Source organism: Microcaecilia unicolor, chromosome 9, assembly GCF_901765095.1.
Source record: "Microcaecilia unicolor chromosome 9, aMicUni1.1, whole genome shotgun sequence".
Taxonomy (NCBI): Eukaryota; Metazoa; Chordata; class Amphibia; order Gymnophiona; family Siphonopidae; genus Microcaecilia; species Microcaecilia unicolor.
This window is the reverse complement of record NC_044039.1, coordinates 150,700,662-150,724,376: the sequence shown is the minus strand read 5'-3', so window position 1 is coordinate 150,724,376 and position 23,715 is coordinate 150,700,662. Positions and strand designations below refer to the sequence as shown.

General features: G+C 44.2%; 1 protein-coding gene across 1 annotated transcript in view; it reads left to right on the top strand.

The window, feature by feature from the left end:
- LOC115477891 (serine/threonine-protein kinase PAK 6-like) overlaps nt 1-23,715 on the top strand; it is an 86,857-nt gene that overhangs the window by 38,351 nt on the left and 24,791 nt on the right. The window contains 1 exon segment of the mRNA XM_030215020.1: nt 817-1,440. Within this exon segment, the coding sequence (XP_030070880.1) occupies nt 817-1,440 (624 nt within the window).

Below are 23,715 nucleotides of genomic sequence, written 5' to 3'. Positions count from 1 at the left end.
GGGGAAAAGACCTCAGATGACTGTGGTATCCTCAGAATGCTATCGTAATGCCTTAGACTGCCACACAAGCTAAGTTCAACTTGTAGTTCCATGAATTTTGCTATACATGTGAATGAAAATTGAATATGTCACAATATTTTTTCGTAGATAGAAATTATTTGCACTAATAATTTTTCACAAAAAAGTTGCCCACTGGTTTGGCTGGGGGGTTTTGTGACCGATGATAGAAGCTGTGAACTGTGGTTTGGATGCTGTGATCTCGCATTACAATAGCATTCTGAGGATATCACAGTAATCTGAGATCTTTCCTCACACCGTTCCTTTATGGTGTTAGATCACAGATAGTTTATTCCTCACTCCACATTTTGAAAAGAGGCAGATAAGCACACATTCACAGATGGCATGGATTCATGATGCCAGAAAGTTTATCACTCTAGTGGAGATCATTACTGGTTGAAGGCCGATGGTCTTACAATCATCCCAGCTGGGCAGTTTTTCTAGGACCAAACCTACAGCAAGACACAATTTGATGAAAATGTTTTCTGATAAAGAAAGAAATCCTGTTTTCTGAAGCAGGATGGGGATCCCAAAAAAAGAGATGTCTTCTTGTACACAGAAGCCTAATCAGCAGGAATTTGAGTTGGGATTGCCTCCCATTTGAAGAAGTTTCCTTGAGAAAGCTTTTCCTTAGGTTTAAGTTTTCTTATCCTGAACACATAAAAGCTCTAACCTGGTTCTGAATAGGGATGGGAAGGAAGAGAAAATGGAGAAATTCATAGTAACTCTGTTTTTTTTCCTCCTCTGTATCTTTCACAGACTGTAGTGAGGAGCAGCACCATTGAGGTGGAAGGATATATTTCGGGAATCCTGCAGGACATCCAGAAACTATCTGTTATCAGCTCCAATACTCTAAGGGGCAAAAGTCCCTTCAGCCGAAGGAGAGCCCAGTCCCTTGGACTTCTTGGAGATGAAAAACTCAACGACCTGCAATTTCAGATCCCTGAACTAAACAAAGCAGACAAATCTGGAAACTACCTCCACAGCAATGGGGAAATTAAAGCAGCCCGAAGGCAGACCATGTGGCCTGATTACAAACCAGCAATGGAAGACCAGCCACACTCAAATGGGATGGTGATTAAAGCTCTCTCCCTTGATCCTTCAGATTTCCAAGCTTCAGAAAACCACTCTAAACAGCCAAGCCAGCAGCCCATGCCTCCTTGTATCGCTGTACAGAGGGACAAAGTTGGTGGGAGCAGTTCTGAGGAGCAAAGAGCCCTTTCCTGCCAAGTTGTACAGTCAAATCATAAACCTTCCCGAGAAGGCAGTACGGGGCTGAAGTCTAGGGACAGCAGCCTCACACACAGACTGCTGCAAAGTGTGTTTGTCTCATCCAGCAATGGGAATGACAGGGTGAAGCCGCTCACTGCCCAGGAGATAAAGGTGGGTTGGTTTCTTGTTACAACAGATGAAATTAAGATCCTGGCATTACACAGTTCACAACACAAACAAAGAAGTGGGAAGTGGACCAATGACTCCAGGGAGCTGTGACTGTGGTTATATACAATGAGTAAACTTTAATGTAGACTCGACACAGTACTGTGTTTCGTCCACAGGCCTGCCTCAGGAGTATATACTCAGCGTTTCACTGTATTCTTAGATCGTAAAAGGTCTTTTTTATGACCAGTTCGTATCAAGACTATATATCTGTATCAGAACTTCAAAGACTCCTGAGGCAGGCTTGTGGCCGAAACACAGTACTGTGTCGAGTCTACATTAAAGTTTACTCATTGTATATAACCACAGTCACAGCTCCTTGGTCCACCTCCCACTTCTTTGTTTGTGTTTTGACTCCGTGGGATTTGGTGTTCATCCATTCAGGTGGACTGCCTTCCCCATTACACAGTTCACTCCACTTGCACTAGACCAAATCATATAGGTCCAGAATGATACCATTGGGCTTAGCACCCAGGGTCCCAGAACTACTTAGACTCCATAAAGGAAAAAGCTAGCTTGGCACAGGTCGAGACTTTTACAGTATTGACGTCTGTCAGCAGAAGTAAAGGAGAATGAGGGGTATTCACATACAAAACACTTTCAAACAAGGTTCTCTGCTTTTGCTTGAGTGCAAATCTTTATTTTGAGCAATTATGAAAGCCATTTATCTGGATAAAATGACCCATCTGGCAACTGCTGTTTTGAAATATAGGTTTCATAGAGTGCATCCATTTAGCGCAGGGGTGGGCAACTATGATCCTCGAAGGCCACAACCCAGTTGGGATTTCAAGATTTCCACAATGAACATGAATAAGATCTATTTGCATACAATGGATGCAAATCAGTCTCATGTATATGAGAACGTGGGTGACTATCCCTGATTTAGTGTCCAGATGGCCCAAGTGTATCTGATCCCTAGACAAACGTTTAGCCGTGCACCCTCCCAAGGGGTGGCTCAAGGTCCTACACCTCCAGGTTTCCAGTATCCCCCCTTGCCCTGTTTACCCCCATGGCTTCCAGCATATCCTCTTACCTTCCCTACCCCCCTCCCCGATTTCCAGCACATTCTCTTCCCTTCCCAACCTCCCCCCCCCCAAAGTTTCTAGCACAAGCATAGCCAGAAGTTGATTTTTTTTAATGGGGGGTTGGGGGTTCCAGGGATGAACTTGGGAGGGCGAGCGTTTTCTCTGTCCCCCTCTTCCCACTGCACCTCCCCCTGCCGCAGATCATACCTTTGCTGGCAGGGATACTCAAGCCCTGCCAGTTGAAGTTTCACTGCTGAAGCCCTGCCCGTACCGTTTGAGAAGCGGGGAAGCAGGCAGGCTGCTCCAGTCTCCAACATCACTTCCGCACATGCTCATTTCAAATACATGAACTGAGCATGTGCGGAAGTGCTGGCATCAGCAGCTAGGACACCTTGCCGACTTCCTGCTTCTCAGGCAGAACGGGCAGGGCTCCAGCAACAAAACGCTTCAGTTGGTGGGGCTTCAGCAACCCCACCAGTCATGTATTGGCTGCCACAATTTTGGAGGAGGCCTGAGCCTTTGGTTTCTAGCATTGCTGCTTTCCTTCCCTAACCCTTCCCAAGGTTTTCTAGCATTTTTCCTCTCCCATTTGTATCCACTCCCCTTTCCTTTGCTGTCCCCACATCCAACAGTTTTTCTACCCTTAACTTTGCTGAGACCAGGCCTGCTTTTCCCTTCTCCTCTGCTGCTGCAGTCCCACCCCCTCTGATGCAAATTTCCTGGTTGGGGGGGGGGGCAGCATGTGTTCAAGGTCTTATGCTGTACACTCAAGGTTTTTAAATATCCAGGCTGTCCCCAAATTTGCCCATCCCCTTTCTCTCAAATTTTGCCACCGTAGGCACATGCCTGTCTGCTTAGTGGTCGGACTGTCCCCAAGCCTCATTAAAAACAAATGCTCCTGTTCTGGGGTCATGTTTAGATTGAGAGAGCAGCAGCAGCATGTTTGATTACCAAACATATGTTTTGGACATTCTGCCCTTCCCTTTCTGCCTGTACAAATAGCAGTTACAAAAGTGCATGGATGCTTTTAGCATGCATATTTGGTGGTGGTTAATTTTCAGAAATAAGGGTAGGTAGGAGTAGCCTAGTGGTTAGTGCAGTGGACTTTGATCCTGGGGAACTGGGTTTGATTCCCACTGCAGCTCCTTGTGACTGTGGGCAAGTCACTTAACCTTCTATTGCCCCAGGTACAAAATAAGTACCTGTATACAGTGGTGGAAATAAGTATTTGATCCCTTGCTGATTTTGTAAGTTTGCCCACTGACAAAGACATGAGCAGCCCATAATTGAAGGGTAGGTTATTGGTAACAGTGAGAGATAGCACATCACAAATTAAATCCGGAAAATCACATTGTGGAAAGTATATGAATTTATTTGCATTCTGCAGAGGGAAATAAGTATTTGATCCCCCACCAACCAGTAAGAGATCTGGCCCCTACAGACCAGGTAGATGCTCCAAATCAACTCGTTACCTGCATGACAGACAGCTGTCGGCAATGGTCACCTGTATGAAAGACACCTGTCCACAGACTCAGTGAATCAGTCAGACTCTAACCTCTACAAAATGGCCAAGAGCAAGGAGCTGTCTAAGGATGTCAGGGACAAGATCATACACCTGCACAAGGCTGGAATGGGCTACAAAACCATCAGTAAGACGCTGGGCGAGAAGGAGACAACTGTTGGTGCCATAGTAAGAAAATGGAAGAAGTACAAAATGACTGTCAATCGACAAAGATCTGGGGCTCCACGCAAAATCTCACCTCGTGGGGTATCCTTGATCATGAGGAAGGTTAGAAATCAGCCTACAACTACAAGGGGGGAACTTGTCAATGATCTCAAGGCAGCTGGGACCACTGTCACCACGAAAACCATTGGTAACACATTACGACATAACGGATTGCAATCCTGCAGTGCCCGCAAGGTCCCCCTGCTCCGGAAGGCACGTGACGGCCCGTCTGAAGTTTGCCAGTGAACACCTGGATGATGCCGAGAGTGATTGGGAGAAGGTGCTGTGGTCAGATGAGACAAAAATTGAGCTCTTTGGCATGAACTCAACTCGCCGTGTTTGGAGGAAGAGAAATGCTGCCTATGACCCAAAGAACACCGTCCCCACTGTCAAGCATGGAGGTGGAAATGTTATGTTTTGGGGGTGTTTCTCTGCTAAGGGCACAGGACTACTTCACCGCATCAATGGGAGAATGGATGGGGCCATGTACCGTACAATTCTGAGTGACAACCTCCTTCCCTCCGCCAGGGCCTTAAAAATGGGTCGTGGCTGGGTCTTCCAGCACGACAATGACCCAAAACATACAGCCAAGGCAACAAAGGAGTGGCTCAGGAAGAAGCACATTAGGGTCATGGAGTGGCCTAGCCAGTCACCAGACCTTAATCCCATTGAAAACTTATGGAGGGAGCTGAAGCTGCGAGTTGCCAAGCGACAGCCCAGAACTCTTAATGATTTAGAGATGATCTGCAAAGAGGAGTGGACCAAAATTCCTCCTGACATGTGTGCAAACCTCATCATCAACTACAGAAGACGTCTGACCGCTGTGCTTGCCAACAAGGGTTTTGCCACCAAGTATTAGGTCTTGTTTGCCAGAGGGATTAAATACTTATTTCCCTCTGCAGAATGCAAATAAATTCATATACTTTCCACAATGTGATTTTCCGGATTTAATTTGTGATGTGCTATCTCTCACTGTTACCAATAACCTACCCTTCAATTATGGGCTGCTCATGTCTTTGTCAGTGGGCAAACTTACAAAATCAGCAAGGGATCAAATACTTATTTCCACCACTGTATATGTAAACCGCTTTGAATGTAGTTACAAAAAACCACAGTAAGGTGGTATATCAAGTCCCATTTCCCTTCCCCCCCCTTTAAAATGTGTCTAATGGGCTGGCTCTGTGACTGAAGGGCAGTGCTGTATGTTGCTTTACTTTGCAGAAGATCCCTGGTGCATAGGCATCACAGGTTAGGCAAATATCTAGTGTACCTGAATATCTAACTCACCTTGAGCTACCACTGAAAAGATGTGAGAAAAGACAAATAAAATAAATAAGATAGGGAGGCCCTTCTTCCCTCTCCATTCCTTTCCAGTACAGTAGAGTCTCACTTATTCAATGTTCTGGATAATCCAATATACCTCAGTGATTATCACAGGAGAGGCAGCTCAAGGCAATCTGCCGCCCAAGGCAGGGATGAGATGCTGCCTCCACCCCCTCCTGGTCTAGCATCTCCCCCCTTCCCTCCTCAACCCTCTTCCCCACTTTTACCTTATTTTTTTCTTTTCCAAAACGTGGCAACGATTCCCATAGGCTACCCTGCTGTGGTGCCACCGGCACCAGCCACTTCACTCTACTGTGTTCCACCTCCTGAGGAAACAGGAAGTTGCATCAAGAGGCAGGCCGCAGTAGGGAGAAGAGGCCGGTGCCAGCGGCAGGGCAGTCTATGGGAATCACTGCCACTGTGTAAGCTTCTTGGGCACATTGGGCCCGTTATTCAGCCTGCAGTGGGCAGTGCGTTTGCTGTCCGCCACCGGTATTAAACCCAGATATGCAATGCTGGGCCATTTCCAGTGACCTGCATTTAAGATCAGGTTTATTTTGGCTACTAAAAAGTTAACCAGCTACGCTGATATTCAGCACTAACTTATTAACTTTTTAGCGGCCTATTTTAACTGCTCAACATAGCTGGTTTGGTGCTGAATATCCATGCCTAACTGGCTAACCGGGATATTCAGTGGGAGATAACTGGTTATCTCCCGCTGCATATCCACGGTTAGGTGCTTCAACGCTATTTTACTGTCCAGGAGCCGTTCGTGGCCGGTTAAATAGTTTTGAGTATCGGGGAGACTTAGAGGCATATTTTCAAAGCACTTAGCCTTCCAAAGTTCCATAGGTTTCTATGGAACTTTGGAAGGCTAAGTGCTTTGAAAATATGCCTCTAAGTAAGTTTAAACTCTTTTTTTACTGGTTCCTCTTTTGAAACATGCATTCAATATACTTCTATTTTATCCCTTATCTACTTATTCTGTATCATCCGACTTTTCGATTATCCAACAATCTGTCAGTCCTGTTTACCTTGGATAATCGAGACTGTACTGTACTGTACAGGCAGGCATCTTCTGCTTGAAATTGTAGAGGTTGTAGGAGCCCTTTGGGTTCTTTGAATTCAGCAGGATGTAACTACTTCCATCCCTAGTACAGCACAAGACTAGCGATTGTGAGAGAGTTCAGACAGCATGCTCACTGTACCCAGGTGCTATCCAGGCGGGCTTCCCAAAGTTCTGCTAACTTTCAGGATGTTCACAAAGGAATGGGGAGGGGGGGGGGGGGGGGAGTAATTTTATAAAACATACTTTGCATGTAAAACCTGTTTAACTCAGAAAAGGGCTTTTATAAAACTACATACCAGCATCCCTCTATAAAAAAAAAGGTATGTACATGGAACTGTGTGCCTCCCTTTCACACAACCTGCAAGATAAACATTCTCAGGGTGGAGTGAGGAGGAATTGCAGTGTCTACACACATTTTATAAACACATGTAGAAGGCACACAGAAACTGACTCCTTTGAGCAGGTGCACAATTGTGCGCTACTGGGGGTGGTTCTGGGTGCATGTGATAAAGGTACATAGACACCTGTATTGATTCTATTAAATACTCTTGTAAACAGTTGCCTTTTGGATGTCACATAGGCCTCTTATTATACTATTACTCCCTGAATGTGCATGAGATGTGCATAAAAGGGGTAATTCTTAAAAAGTCATCTAAAGTTAGGTGTTAAAATGCTGGGTGCTAAGCACAAATTCTCTATAGAATTGTAGCGCATGTCCGCATTTTAGTGCCTACAGAAGTACTAGTTTTAGTCGCAAGCACTTATGCCTCGTCAAAGGCTGGTGTAAATTCTCGCATGTAACTGACAGTATTCTAAAACCTTAGCCCCCAATTCTATAAATGGCGCCTTAAGTTGTGCTCGCTAATTTAACTAGCTAATCAGTGCTGTTAATCGGATGTTAAGCAATTAGCACTAATTGTCATTAAGAGTTATGCACACAACTCACTAAGCGTATTCTGTAATGTGGTGCGCTTAAGTTCTAAGTCGCGTAGTTGAAAAGTTGGTGAAGTTATGGGAGTGGAATGGACAGGTCATGGGCATTTCTAAAATCTATGCATGTTATAGAATACACCTGCTGCTTAATTTACGTGTCGGGATTTACATTGGGTTTTACTTGGCGTAATTCAGGGCCAAATTGTGCATATAATGTAATTGCTTAACAAGCCAAAAAGTGCCAATAATTGGTACTTAACCAATTAGCTTTATACACACTTTCTACGCATGCGCATAGCCAAAAAGGGGGCATGCCCATAGGCATGGAATAGGCGGGTCATGGGCGTTTAAAAAAATTATGCACATGATTATAGAATACACCCGATCTGCGCCTGTTAGGCGCAGGTATTTAGGCCTGGTTTTAGGTGACCTAAATGGGTGCACCTTTTAGTTGAAAGAACAGCCACTAAATGTGTTCTATAAACTATGCCTAACTTTAGACGTAGTTTATAGAATTGCGCTACACGCATTTCTTTTAATGCTGATTTTTTAAGGTGCCGTTTATAGAATTTGGCTCTTAATGTATAAGTGGTGGGCATGCCACTCTCCTCCCATGTCCACTGCCCCTGGCAGTTGTGCAATAAAGAAATTACATGCTAAGGTTAGCGAGTACCGACTAAAGGCAGTTACGCATGTAGTGGCAAATTAGTTCCAATTAACCCCAATTGGTTAATGCCAATTGGCACCTAACGTAACCATTATGTGCCTAACTGCCATTATTGTATAACTTGTGCTTGCAGTTTTGCATGCTAAGTGCGAAAACGAGTATGCAAGATTCTAGAATTAGGGGGATACTAAGCCTGCAATGCATGCAAATTTAGCTAATGGATATTCAAGGTAAATCCTTTTCCCTACACTTCATGTTTACCACCATCACACGAGAGCTATGTGAGCATATTACTCCTGCTTTGAAACATCTGCACTGGCTGCCTGTGCAATATAGGATTTATTTTAAGATCTTGTATTTTTCTCCATCAAGTTGTGTATGGTATTTTTGCTCTGTGATTAAGTTGTTTGTATCTGCAAGGGGGGTTGAGATCTGACTTTACATTTAAAAAAACTGGCAACTGAGTCATTGATAAGCACTCACTATGCTTGTACACTGGTAGCAGCCTTTTCAGTTGCTGGTCCTGGATTGTGGAATGCGTTGTCTGGATATTTACATTACTGTACTAATGCAGGACATTTTAAGAAGCTTCTGAAGACACTTTTTTTTTTGTTGTTCTGGCCTTTTAATATCTTGTGGCGAGACTTTTTAAGGTTCCTGGTTGCTTGGGATACAGTGGGTATGTTATTGTTTGTATTGTATAAGACATTGTGAATGTTACATTGTTACCCGCTTAGGTTTAGGTGGGATATAAATTTTATAAATAAATATACCCCAAGATTCTCTATATATGGTACCTTAATTTCTGAACAGAAATCAAAGTGTATTCTATAACAATACACAATTTAATTAACTAACTAATCAGTGCTTTTAATTGGATGTTAAGCAATTAGCACTAATTGTCATTGAGTTATGCACACAACTCACTAAGCGTATTCTGTAATGTGGTGCGCTTAAATTCTAAGTTGCGTAGTTGAAAAGTTGGCGAAGTTATGGTAGTGGAATGGACAGGTCATGGGCATTTCTAAAAATCTATGCATGTTATAGAATACACCTGCTACACGCTTAATTTACATGTCGGGATTTACACCGGGTTTTACTTGGCGTAATTCAGGGGAGTAGCCAGACTTCGGCGGGAGGGGGATCCAAAGCCCGAGATGAGGGGGCATCTTTTAGCCCCCCTGCGGCGCCGCTGACCCCCCTTGCCATTGCCGACCCCCCCTGGCGCCACCGCCGACCCTCTCGACCCCCCCTCCCGCCGCCAACCCTCCCCCACCATCGCCTGTCTTTGCTGGCGGAGGACCCCAACATCCCCAAGACGAGGTCCTCTTCTTCCTTCGTTCTATTTCCGAGTCTGACGTCTTGCACTTACAACGTGCAGGACGTCAGACTCAGAAACAGAATGAAGGAAGAAGAGGACCTCAGCTGGTGGGGGTTGGGGTCCTCCACCAGCAAAAGTAGGCGACTGCGGGAGGGGGAGTCGAGAGGGTTGTCGGCAGGGGGTCCAGGGCCAAATCTACGGGGGCCCAGGCCCCCACGTAGCTATGCCCCTGGCATAATTGACTGCAACTACATTTTAGTCACATGGAGCAGTACTCGGAGTATTCTATAACGTACACCTAAATTAAAGCATACTTTCTAGAATACGGTTTGATTTCTGTGTGAAAATTAAGGCACGATATATAGAATCTAGCCCATAGTCTTGGAACAGTTTATCAAGGGCCTTTCTGGGTCAAAGAACTCTTTCAGTTTTTGATGATCTGATTTTGTTTGGAATGTTTTTACCAGGGCTTTTTTTGAGGGGGTACTGAGTACCGGAACCTTTTCCATTATCTGCTAAAATTGACCCATGGTCCCCAAGTTTTAATGAAAGAGCTCAGACTCTACACACCAATTCTGCCTTCTCATAGGTTCTGTGACTGGTTGCAGGGGGGCCTGGCTATTGTGGGGTGGGTCCCTCAGTGATCACCCCACCCTTGAAGGGTGGCCTAGTATTTTGAGTACCAGCACCTTTTTTTGCTAGACAAAACACGCTGGTTTTTACCATTCTGGTTTACTGATGGTTGTTTTTCAGTCCGGCTGCATTTGTTTTTCTTATTGTCGGTAGATGCAAAGTTGTAGAAGTTTTTTGAGCTCTGGATAAATCTGAATTCCTTATCTTTTTTATGCCATTTATTAAACTAGTTGAGATATTTATCCAGTGATGATGGTATTTGCAAACACTTGGTTTTGAAAACTGGACGATATTTTTGGATAACTATTCATTTTGGGTCGAAAGTTAAAAGAGCTTCCAAGGAATTCATTTTCTCCATAACACTTACAACTCTTGGATGTCAACACTACAAATAATACATTTATTTATTTTAAAATTTTCATCTTCATCACAATATGCAACGAACAGAAAAAAAAAATATTTTTATTACGAGTACTGAGAATAAAGCTTTCCTGCAGCTCAAGCCAAAAGTCATGGCTCTAGGAGTGATTTTTTTGTAAACTTTTCCTGCAAGTGTTACTTTCATAGTTAATCAAATACCTATATTTTTCTGGATCCTATGCATCTGGAGCAATTTCTGGCAGATAAATTTTTGGTTAAGAATCTTGGGGGCCCTTTTACTAAGCTGTGCTCAAAAGTGGCCGGTGCTTCTTGCTGTGCATAGGTTTTCTGTGTGCTGTGACCACTTTTAGCGCAGTGGTAAAATGGCCGCATTTGTCTAATTTCTTGCAATGGCCACATGATAATTTCCCAATTAGTAAGTGGCCTTACTATGGGAGCCCTTACCGCCACCTGCCTGTTATACTTGTTGAAACTGTGACCTCTCCAAAACTCTTACCAGAAACCCACTATACCCACATATAGGTGCCCCCTTCACCCATAAGAACTATTGTAGTGGTGTACAGTTGGGGGTAGTAGGTTTTGGGTAGGCTTTGAGGGGCTCAACAGACAAGTTAAGGAAGCAATGATGAGATGTATACCTGGGAGCATTTATTTGAAGTCCACTGCAGTGCCCCCTAGGGTGCTTCTTTACTCTCCTGGGATGTCCGTGTGGCCAGTCTACTAAGAATGCTGGCTTCCCCTACATCCCAATGGGTTGATTTTGTGCATTTTTCACTTAGACTTTTTTTTTTTTTTTCGAAAGTGAACCAAAAAGATAAACACACAGAGCACAAAAACATCTAGCAAATAACCATTTTTGAAACAAAGAAGATATAAGTAATGCCATACTGGGAAAAGACCAAGGGTCCATCGAGCCCAGCATCCTGTCCACGACAGCGGCCAATCCAGGCCAAGGGCACCTGGCAAGCTTCCCAAACGTACAAACATTCTATACATGTTATTCCTGGAATTGTGGATTTTTCCCAAGTCCATTTAGTAGTGGTTTATGATAAGTACATAAGTTTTCTGTTTTGAAAATGGCTATTTTCCCCACTTGAATTTTGGACGATTTTAGCAAAACATCCACAGTTGGACTTAGATGTCATATTGAAAACTAGTAAAAGAGGCCTGTTTCCAACAGAAAGGAAACGGGCGCTAGCAAGGTTCCAGGGCCCCCCTCCCCCAACACTTTTCTATTGGGCAGCTGATCATCTTTAAAGCTGCCTGGCTTATAGCACTGGCCAGTTTTCTGGCTGTTTTTGCTGGGAGTTGGAATGAATCAGGAAAGATGACGGAGGCTGTAAAGAAGGTAGCTCCATGGCACTGACTGACAATAGTGTGGCCACTGGGAAAGTGTCTGGTAGTTTGTTTGGATTTTGCTCACACCTTTTTCAGTAGTAGCCAAAGGTGAGTTACAGTTGGGTACATTGGGTAGTTCGCTATCCCAGGAGGGCTCACAATCTAAGTTTGTACCTGAGGCAATCCCAAGATCACAAGCAGTAGTGGGAATTGAACCCGCCACCTCTGGAGATCAAGACTGGTGCTGTAACCACCAGGCCACTGTAGTTATTCATAAGAGTTTCAATAGAAATAAAACATGGAAAAGAAAATTAGATGATACCTTTTTTTTATTGGACATAACTTAATACATTTCTTGATTAGCTTTCGAAGGTTGCCCTTCTTCATCAGATCGGAAATAAGCAAATGTTGGTAGATGACAGCATATATAAGTGAAACATGAAAGCATTCCAGTGACAGTCTAACAGGGTGGGGGTGGGTAGGTAAGAGACATAAATTCTTCATAAGAGTCTGAAATTATTGAACCAGCATTTACCTGAGGCAGATTACATGTTCAAATGGGTTCACACTAAGGAAGCTTTTTAGATTTTAGCATTTTAAATGCCTACAGAATCGATGAAAAGCTGTGTAGAACAGAGACTGGAAAGTTTATACATTGTTGTGCGCTTTATGAATGTGTTCAAGTTTTTCATGTCAGTGCATGATGGTAAAATTTATGAGTACCCTTTTACATGACTGAGCTGAGCTATAGCCAATTAACTTTCTTTTGAGACAGTTAATCTATCTAGCAGTAATCCCAGAAGCCCACCTGCCCAAGGTCAGATAGCCTTGAGTTACAACCAGCAGCTCATACTCAAACCCCCATCAACAAATGGAGCTTATAACTGGCACCATCCACTCCTAACAACTCCATCTCCCAATATTCCAAAAATAGCCTTTCTTGCTCATGCCCTAACCAGAGATCCCAGTTTCCTCTTACTCCAATACATGCTGATTGAATGTTGACACACCTGAAGGATGGGCATGGTTATCAGCTTTTAATAGCAGCTGGGATCAGCACATGGTCTGTATGGATTTTGTATCTCTGTTCTCTAACTTCTAACAGACAGACACACACCTCAGTACTCAAATGCACAATTATATGCACATACAAACACACATTGTCAATTTTGCTTGTTCCAAAATTGAAACGCCAGATTTTTTGTACATACATTTACCAAGTGGAAAAACAGCTGCTAATTAATATAATAAACAAAAAGCACCAGATTTAAAATAGAAGAACTCATAGGTGATGGGGGGGGGGGGGGGGGCAGGGAGTCTCCCCCTCCTTGATGGGGGGGCAGGGAGTCTCCCCCTCCTGATTGCCCCCTCTATGTGTCCCGTGGCTGTGGTGGCAGTTCCTCTCCAAGTAACTTCAGGGTGGAGCCTGACTGCCCTCATATGCTGACAGGCGCTGTGTGGTCTCACCTCTTTCTCATGAGTTTCCTATCACTGGAAAAACCTGCGCAAGAAGTAGCACCGCACGGGGCCTGTCAGTGCAGTCAGGCACCACCCTTAAGGTACTTCCTAGAGAAGAGCTGCTAAGCCAAAAAAAAAAAAAAAGCACCAGGAGCCTTCAAAACCGGAGTAGATCCTGCATAGATCAATAATGTACATCAGTGACCCGACATGGGCTGTGTTTTGGTGCACAGTGCCTGCATCACAGGTCATACAATAGACCCAAAATAAACCTACCCACCATCATGCTCACGAAATATGATTAATTGAACTATCAAAATGTCAAAATGTCCAGCAGGCTGCTTCCTTCTCAAGCATAAAAATGCGTATTTTTGATACTTGAGAAGGAAACGGACTGCTGGACATTTTGACTTTTTGATGTTCAGTATTGATCTACACCGTTTATTAAAGGATCTGCTCCGGTTTTGAAGGCTCCTGGTGCTTTTTTTTTCTTCTCTTTTTTTGCTTTGGATTGTTTGTTTTGTGCTTTTATCCCTCTCTGTATTGCTAGAGAAGAGTTGCTGTCATGGGCAGTCACTCTTCAAAATAGCAATGCTATGGTGGCAGGCCTAGTTCGAAGCATGGCAGTGGCAGCAGCGCTGTGGTGCATATGCTTTCAACCCAGTCCTTGGGGATATGCTGAAAACCCTAACTGGCTTAGATGTGCCCTGAGGACTGGGTTGAAAACCTCTGCTCTGGTACCTGTACAAATTTGAAGGCAGTTACCTGTGTTGCCTGTACCTAAATCCAAGCCTACAAAGAAGCTGTATTATATTAACACTAGTGGAACCCAGCCCGTTTCCCCAACAATGAAACGGGCCCTAGAAAGGCTCTCTTGTAAGCGATTTTTTTTTCTCTCTCCCCTGCCCTCCCCTCCATGTCCAGTGATTCTCCTCATCCCTGCCCTCCCATCCGTGTCCCGCGATTCTCTTCTCTTCTGTCCTCTTCTCCCATCCCATCCATGTCCATCGATTCTGCTCTGCCCTCCCCTCGATGTGCCGCAATTCTCTCTTCCTTTGTACCTCATCATTTTCTGGCTGGCCTGGCTGGCTTCCCTTCCGTTGGTAACATCCTGACGTCAGCTCGCCTCCAGCGTTCCCTTTCCCTCGCACTGTTCCACCCTCTGACATCATTGCATTTTGACGCGAGGGCGGGGCAGTGAGGGGGAATGGAACGCTGGAGGCTGGCTGACGTTATTTGATGTTACGAACCCAGGCAGCCAGACAGCGATGGAACATTGGAGGTGCAAATTATTATATAGGATAGTAACATGGTAAATGACGGCAGATAAAGACCTGTACGGTCCATCCAGTCTGCCCAACAAGATAAACTCATTTTACATGGTTTGTGATACTTTATATGTATACCTGAGTTTGATTTGTTTTATGTTTTTACATCTTAACAGGTGTGTGTGTGTGTGTGATTTTATAGTTGCCTAGTTTTGGGTGGCAAGAACGGGCATAAATGATGGTATTCTATTGTTTACATTCGGAAGTGGATGAGAAGCACATAAATGACCATTTCTCATCTATATGCTATTCAGTAAGCGTGTGCCAAGATGTGAAGGCATGTACTTTGCCAGTGGGTATTCACATGGGCAGAGTTTGGGCAAAATGTGGACAGGCTGCACATTTAAGCACTTGGATGATACAATTATATAATCCACGTGCATTCTTTTGCCATCTAGGCATGGGCGTTTACAGCAGCTCTGTGGCTGGTATAGATGTGTGCAAAGTAGGTTACACGAGTATTCGATAAAAGCATAGTAGGTGTCTAATCTTTTCTTTATAGATTAAGTTTCAAATATTCTCTTTCCTAGCACCAAAAAGATCCATACTGTTTGTGCAGCAATGCAGGGACGTAGCCAGACAACAGATTGTGGGTGGACCTAGGCAAGAAGTGGGTGGGCACCAAGTGTTCTCTCCCCCCCCCCCCTCCTCCCACTACCATCACCACCACCAAAAAAATATCTAAGCTGGCAGGAAAACGCTTCTTTCCACCTTGGCAGTCTGCAAAGGCATGCGCTGAAAACTGAGTGTGCGCAGGTTCCGGTATCGTTGAGAGTAGCGTTTTTGTTACCACTAGGCAAAAGTCTTCAGCTGGCGGAGCTTGGGATCCCCACCAGCTACTGCTAAACGTGTGCTACTGTTGGGGGGGCCTAAGCCCTAAGTAGGTGGGCCGTGGCTCACCCAGGCCCACCTGTGGCTATTCCACTGCAGCAATGTGTTTAAGGCTGTGATCTCTTTGTGCAGGTTGCAATTGTCACTCTGTTCAGGCCACTTTTTTCTTTAAAAAAAAAATGATACATTTCTCTTCTGAAGAAAAAGATGTTCACTCATACAAAGACTGTGTAATTCTAGATAATTTTAATGCAGCAGTTCATGTCCTGTTGTACTTTTATAGCGCTATGCACTCCTGGCGTATAAAAACATCTTTTAATTAAAAATGAATAACTATAGTCATTAGGTGATAGTGTGTTCAAAGGACACATTTCAAAGCAATTTAAGTTGAAAGCATTTTGCCTGCATTAATTGGCTATTTGCAAATTGCCCTCCCGGAGGCAGCAAAAAGCACATGAATAGCAGTATGGATGAGGAAAAGCGTGGATGGCATTTTCACAACCCTGGACATCCTTTTCCAGCACAATTCTACAGTCAGAAAAAGGCCAATGCAAGTGAGTGTGTATAACTTCCCTTTAAGAATTAGTGAAAAGCTTTTGACTATAAAAGCATGTGTTGTGTTTTTACCAGTGTTAATGGTTTCAGAATTGCTCCAAATGATCAGTTCCATCCAGAGTTCAGGAGTATGTTTATTAAGCTGCATTAAGCAGCTAGCGCGGGTTTTACCAATTATTAAATGTAGTGCAAACCACTGCTAACAGCTAACATATGTTAAAACAGCCAGTGCAGTAAAAATCCCACCGTATTGCTATATGGAAAAATGACCCCTAATGAAAGAACCACAAGATTACCGCTAGGGGTCAGTGGCTGCCGTTTTGGAGCCAGAACCAGACTTGGTGGGAGTGGAGGGGGGACCCATTCCCACCTGAGCCACTACCCCACCATGGATGGCCAGGGCCGGTCCTAGGGTCTCTGGTGCCCCCCTGCAGACTATCAGTTGGCGCGCACCCCCCCCCCCCCCCCCGTCTAGCATCTTCTTTCTCTCTTCTTCCTCCCTCCCCTCTGAGTTCCAGATCCCTCCCCCTCCCTCCTCCGTTCCAGACCCCCCTCGCTCCCTCCGAGTTCCAGGCCTGGTGGCCCGCCCTCCCTCAGACTAGAGTTCCAGCCCGACCTCGTCTCCCACTCCCACAACAGTGCTTCTTCGCCTGCCCCTCACCTTCCCGCATGCCGCCCAGAATTTAAAAGTCAACTTACTGGGGTCCCGGCAGCAGCAGTGAAAGGTGAGCAGGCTCAGCGAGTCGGCGCTTCAGCAGGCAGCCTTCCCTTCTCTTCACTCTCAGCTCTGTCTCTGGTCCTGCCCTTGGGGAAACAAGAAATGAAGCGCCGACTCGCCGAGCCTGCTCGCCTTTCACTGCTGTGGCCAGGACCCCAGTAAGATGACTTTTAAATTCTGGGCGGCATGCAGGAAGGCGAGGGGCAGATGGACTCTGTTGAGGGAGATGGGAGAAGAGGTCGGGCAGCAGGCTGGCTCCTGGCTGGTAGCTTCCAGCTTCCGGTTCCGGTGGGGAAAATTGCATGATGCGGTGCCCTTGAAGGCAGGCGCCCCCCTGCAGTGCTTACCCCACTTACCGGGTTGGGCGGGCCCTGTGGACGGCACACCCAGATAAGTGGAAGGGCTTCTCTTGGTGATTGAGTTAGTTAGGGATTGGGTGATAGTTTTTAATTGGAAGGTGTCTGCCAGGATGAGGGGGGTGGTCTTGCTAGATAAATGGGAATTGGGATTGGGAGGTCATCTTTGTAGGTGGGTCAGGAGGGTCTGGGTGGGGTGCGTCTTTATTTGAAGGAGATCGGGAGGGGTTAGGGGGGGCATCTTTCTTTGGGGGATCAACTGTAGGGGGGTTTTGGTTTGATGAATTGGGTGAAAGAACCATGTTGAGAGAAGATCAGCTACTTGCCACCACCACCACGAGGGATTTTGACTTGCTGGCACTGGGTTACATGCAGTGTCTGATAGCGTACACCTGCATTATTTGGCGCTGCATGTAACACAGTGCCTTTGTGGTCAGGGATTGCTCTGGCAATAAATGCAGGGTAGATGCAGGGCACAGCCCCTGATTTACTGTACAAGCTATGTACTTACTGCACCTCACCATTTGCAGTTAAGTGTGTGGTAAGTGCAGAAATGTACCACACTTTAGTAGGCATACATTTGGGCTGCAAAAACCCAAGGAAACTGTACAGTTTAGGGGGGTGAAGAACTTTTGTGCATGAAAGAGGAGCGGGACTTGGGTGTGATCGTATGTGATGATCTTAAGGTGGCCATACAGATAGAAAAGGTGATAGAAGGATGCTTGGGTGCATAGGGAGAGCAATTTTCAGTAGAAACAAGGAGGTGATGATGCCCCTTATATAAGACTCTGGTGAGACCTCATTTAGAATATTGTGTACAATTCTGGAAATCACACCTTCAAGAAGATGTAAACAGGAAAGAGGATGGCTACTAAAATAGTCAGTGGTCTTTGTCATAAAGCATATGGAGATACTTAATGATCTCAATATGTATACTTTGGAAGAAAGGCAGGAGAGGGGAGATATGATAGGAGACATTTAAATACGTGTGCAGCATAAATGCACAGGAGGTGAATCTCTTTCAATTGAAAGGAAGCTGTGTAATGAGGGGGCCAGAGATGGATAGTAATGAAGTCTTGTGAGCCACAAGGAGCTCCCACTGCAGCTCCTTGTGGCTCTGGGCAAGTCACTTAACCCTCCAGTGCCCCAGGTACAAAATAAGTGCCTGTATATAGTATGTAAACTGCTTTGAATGTAACCACAAAAAAGTGGTATATCAAGTCTCATTCCCTTTCCCTTTTTGAAGTCTCGGCAGCCATTTCAAAGAAGAGGTAGTGGGCAGAAAAGAGTGGGGTTCTTTCCTGCCCCAAAGGATGCCTTAAAGTTGGTTGGGGGAGGGGGTGGGGGCACCCTGAGGCAAGGGCGGGAGGCAAGGGCAGGTGGATGCAGTCGTATAGGTGCAGGGATGGGGATTAAAAAAGGTGGAGGGAGAGCTGTCTGGTTTTGAGAAAAACCCCAAGGTGTTCATCCAAATCATATGTACTCGAGAAGCTCCCATCCCTCTAGGACTCTTAACAGTACATCAATTATGGAGGCAGACAGTGTGTGTGTGGTGGTGGAGGGGGGAAGGGGGGGGGCAAAGTTCTGCTGCCAGAGATAAATGATATTCCATTCAACAATCCAGAAAGGAAAAAAATGATCTGAGTGTTAAGTAAGCAAAAACAAAACAAACTCACAAAATAAATATGTGAATTGTGCTCAGAATCCAGTGATACCCAACCAGGGTAACAGCCACCAATCCCATCATCACATAAAGTATATGCGTTAAATGATGATGACGACGTTCAAAAAAATATTAATATACAAAATTCCCAGAAACTCATTCAAAGGTCCTCAAATAAATACATCAGCCTGAAATAATCCACAATATTGCATCAAAAATCATCAAATACTATGTATATCTTCCGGAAAAAAAACCCCTATATAATTCAGATAACCGCTTATCTGAGAAATGAAAATATCTCTTGCCCCCAAAGGCAGATTGGAAAGTGTGATTGATGGTTGTTACCCTGGTCGGGTAGCACTGGGTTCTGAGCACACTTCACATATTTATTTTATGAGTTGTTTGTTTCGTTTTTCTTTATTTAACACTCAAATCATTTTTTTCTTTTTTGATGTTTTCAAGACGATCTGGTGTATTTAGGATCTGAATCCTGAGTTTTTTGGTAAATTCAACAATCCAGAGGAGATGCGAGTACCCCATGTGCTGATAACACTATGTCCCTGTTTTCAAAGCCGCACGACATAAGTGAATGGGCTGTGTCGGCATTGCCACATTGCCAGCCACAAACATGGCTTTGTAAATGGGGGGGGGGGGGGGGGGGGGGGGGGGGGTTAAATGTTTGAACACTTTATTCTCATAATATGATGTCTGTTTTAGTGGCCCTTTACCAGGAGAATAAAATGCATGAATAACATGTGTTCCTACAACCAGCCCCTCCAAAATGACACACTGATTATGATTTATAACAAATTTACTACTCTATCAAATGTTATTCCATTATTATACTTCCTCTGTGTACATCCATATGCTGCACAAGCTGCCATGTTTGAAAATACAAGCAACATTAAATAAAAATGCCATCACCTGTCCTCAATCTTACCTCCTTAATTGGCCCCACCTCTCGCGCTCTCTCCCTTTCCACCCTCTCCTAGTCAATCACCGACAGGTCTGTGGAGGCATGGAAGAAAGAACTGAAAACAGCTTCCCTGTCCCTCACTCACTGGTTTGCCCCACTGCCTGATTGGTGCCTTGGCCGAAAACAAAATGAAGTTGCGCGTGGGATCATCATAGCTCTATGTATGCCTCCTCCACAAAACAGGAAGTTACATCATGGGAGGGCGGAGGAGGGAAACTGTTAGTGGGTGGTGCGCATAAAGCTATGATGACCCTGCACATGGCTTCATTTTGTTCTCAGCCAAGGCCCCTCTACAGGCAGTGGCGTGAACCAGTGAGTGAAGGACAGGGAAAGGAAGCTAAGTTTGCAGTTCCTTGAGGGGCTGGGGAGGTCTAAGCTATGATGCATAGGTGCCATTTTTTAAAATCTGTTTGGTGGAGTGATTGCTCCTCCTGTGTACCCTAGCTGTGCCTCTGGATGCCACTTCTAATGCCCCAGCAGATCTGATCTGTGGGATATTTGATGAAGCTGTAAGGACCTCTGGAATGGTGGTGTCTGTAGGTGGAAGCCTGCTGGGACTCTCTCTCACTTCCCCCCCCTAAGCTTTTCCCCCCATTATTCAGGGAAAACCTCAGAGCACCCCTTACCTCATCCTCCCCTCAAAACGTCTTCTTGGTTTCTCTGTTATGTAAAGATTAAATGGAAGCTTATAGCAGCGATTTTCAACCCAGTGTTCAGGTTACACCCAGGCAGTCTGGTCTCAGGATATCCACAGTAGATACCCATGAGAGAGATCTGCAAACAAGGCAGTGTGTGCAAATGTATCTCATGAAAATTCACTGCTGGGTGTGTCCTGAGGAACACTTGGCCTAAAGTAATTCAGCATGTGTATGTGTGTGTAATTTATCAGATTTAAGGGTCAGTGTTTGCTTGTAATTCATTATATTTTAAGGCTCAATGTATATGTGTACATAAGTATTGCCACACTGGGACAGACCAATGGTCCATCAAGCCCAGCATCCTGTTTCCAGCAGTGGCCAATTCAGGTCACAAATACCTGGCAAGATCCCCAAAAAGTACAAAACATTTTATGTTGCTTATCCCAGAAATAAGCAGTGGATTTTCCCCAAGTCCATTTTAACAGTGGTAATTATTATATATTAAGAGAGTGTGTGTGTGTATAATTTATTATATTTTAAGGGTCAGTGTGTTTTTAAGGGGTGTGTGTGTAAATTATTTTTTATGGGGGTCACTTTAAAATCTTGTCAGTGTTTCTTTTCAGTGCTGGCTACAGTGTTTAAACATATTCCCCGATATTCAGGGCCAGCTGCTATCTGAATAATGACATGTAATGTCCAGGTCTGTCAGTGAGCGCCACATTATCCAGACAGCAATGATATTTGGCAGCTCTCTCCAGCAATCTTTCTGTCCTGGGTATCTAGATAGTGGTGCTGAATTATCATCACTATCTGGGTAGTTTGCACTGAACTCTGTTGGATCCAACAAGTCATGAAATTTGAGGTGGTGCTGAAGTTGTAATATGACTCCTGACTCGATTAGCTTACCCAAAAATGATTAATTGGAAATGAGTATATAGCTCAGAGAGACAGGCATCCACTTTTCCAAAATAGGCATAATAATGGCTGATTTCAAAAGGTATGAATGGTGAACTGATGTCAGTGACGCAGGGTCTCATCAAGCTATGAAAAATTCAAGTTCAAATCTCCGACCAATATTAAGTAAAACAGTACAGTGACAGTGAAGATGTTAAAAGTCAATAAACTCCTCCAATTCAGCCAATATGACTCTAGAGGATCAACTGATAAAAAAAATAGTCAAATAGCAGTGCAAGCCTGCCTTCAGTAATACTGATGTTTTGGCTACAAATCACCAGATTATTATTTAAAAAATAACAAGGCTTTGCTCCCACTATATCCAGGTCACTCAGCAGTATGGTGTAGTTGTAGTCCCTTAGTCGAATCGGAGAAAATGTTTCTTTACTCAACGTGTAATTAAACTCTGGAATTCGTTGCCGGAGAATGTGGTAAAGGTGGTTAGCTTAGCGGGGTTTAAAAAAAGGTTTGGACGGCTTCCTAAAGGAAAGTCCATAGACCGTTATTAAATGGACTGGGGAAAATCCACTATTTCTGGGATAAGCAATATAAAATGTTTAGTACTTTTTGGGGATCTTGCCAGGTACTTGTGACCTGGATTGGCCACTGTTGAAAACAGGATGCTGGGCTTGATGGACCTTTGGTCTGTCCCAGTATGGAAATACTTATGTACTTATGAAAGCCAAGTTTCAGTTAGGAAACACAACTGAGCTTCACTATGCACAACAAAATCATGAATAACCGCTGCCTTCTTTTTCACTGGGCAAACATCAGGCACCTCAAAGAAGTAGCAGATCGAGTAGACTTAACATGTAAAAGACATCTCACATAAAAAAGTGTAGTGTTAACAATCGACATCTCTTCCTAAATGCATCTGGTGTAAAACCTTCATTTTTGCCGTTGCCTAAGAATAAGGGGAAAACAAGCTGCTTCCAAAAAGACGTGTGTGCTAATTTTCAAAGTGAGAGCATGCCTGTACATTTCTTTGCAGTGGGCAGGGATACCTTTTGGCTTGAGTCCCCCCTCTTAAACTTTCAGGCTTATGTTCCTCTCCCCCCCACCCTTGATATTTTCATAATGTGCAAATTTTAGCTGCACTGAAAAAGAGCAATTGTCCGACAGCAGATTAATGCTGATAAAATGCCTTTCAGCCATATAAATAGCTTTGGAAAATCATCTTGCCTGTAAGCAGCATTAAGTTTGTAACGTGTAGGAAGGAAAGCTGTTGATTTATTAGGCGTGCAGTAAACATATCAGCTGGGTGCTGCCCTCTAAACATATCTCTTACAAAATATGTTATTATTGGAAAGTATCCAAAGAGCAGTTTAAACATTAGATGTACAGGTGGGCTGTATACTTCACTTTTTACTGGATCATTTCTGCCAAGTAAAACACAATCCTACACTTAGAAACACAAATGCATATTCATAGATTAATAATCTCATTCCCATCTGTGTTCAGGCTAGAGAAATCAATAGGATGTCTGACACACAGTATGAGGTAACATTATATTAATGAGAATTGGCACACGAGAAATTGTTCTGAATATGCCAGAACACTTCTTAAATTGGTTCTGTGAGCTCACTCTGAAAACAATGGTACAAACACAAGGCCTATTCTAACCATTTGGCCTCCCCCTCCCCATCTATTATAGGGCACTTTGTGATATACACCTCCCCACACACATATTGTTTCCACTACATGCATGTAATCTCTCTCTTTTTGTGTATGTTTGTGTGTGTGATTTTATATATGTCACACAGATACATATGTACCTGGAGTAAAAACAATGTAGTATAGTGAAGAAAATGCAAAAAGGCTCATAGAGGCTAGCAGAATTAAAGAAAGCAAAGAATGAGCACAGAAATATAATGGTGGAAGAAGCTGGGGATCAAATACAGTCTATTATATTAGAACTGGGCAATCTACAACAGGCCTGGAGTTTTTATCTGCCGCCATGCTGCTCAGTTTATCTCGGGGCCTCCATTTTTCAAGCTGAATTCTGACTGCTTATGACTGTACAAATACATCTTGTTAACATCCAAAATTGATGCAGCAAAGGGGCTGCTATTGAATCCAAACCATGCATTGTGGGGATAATTTTATAACTGGGTGCCTGATACAAGGCCGGTTTTAGACATGGTGGGGCCCAGGGCAGAAATTAAGGAGAGGGCCCTTGATCTCCCCTTCCCCCGATCTCCCCACCTGCATTGGTGCTACGTAGTCTGGGCACCTCTTCCCCTTCTCCCCATCACAGTCTGTCTTCTTTCCATTCCCCTTCTTTAAAATTATTTCCCTTCTCAGAAGCTGCCTCCGGCTGTCCCAAAG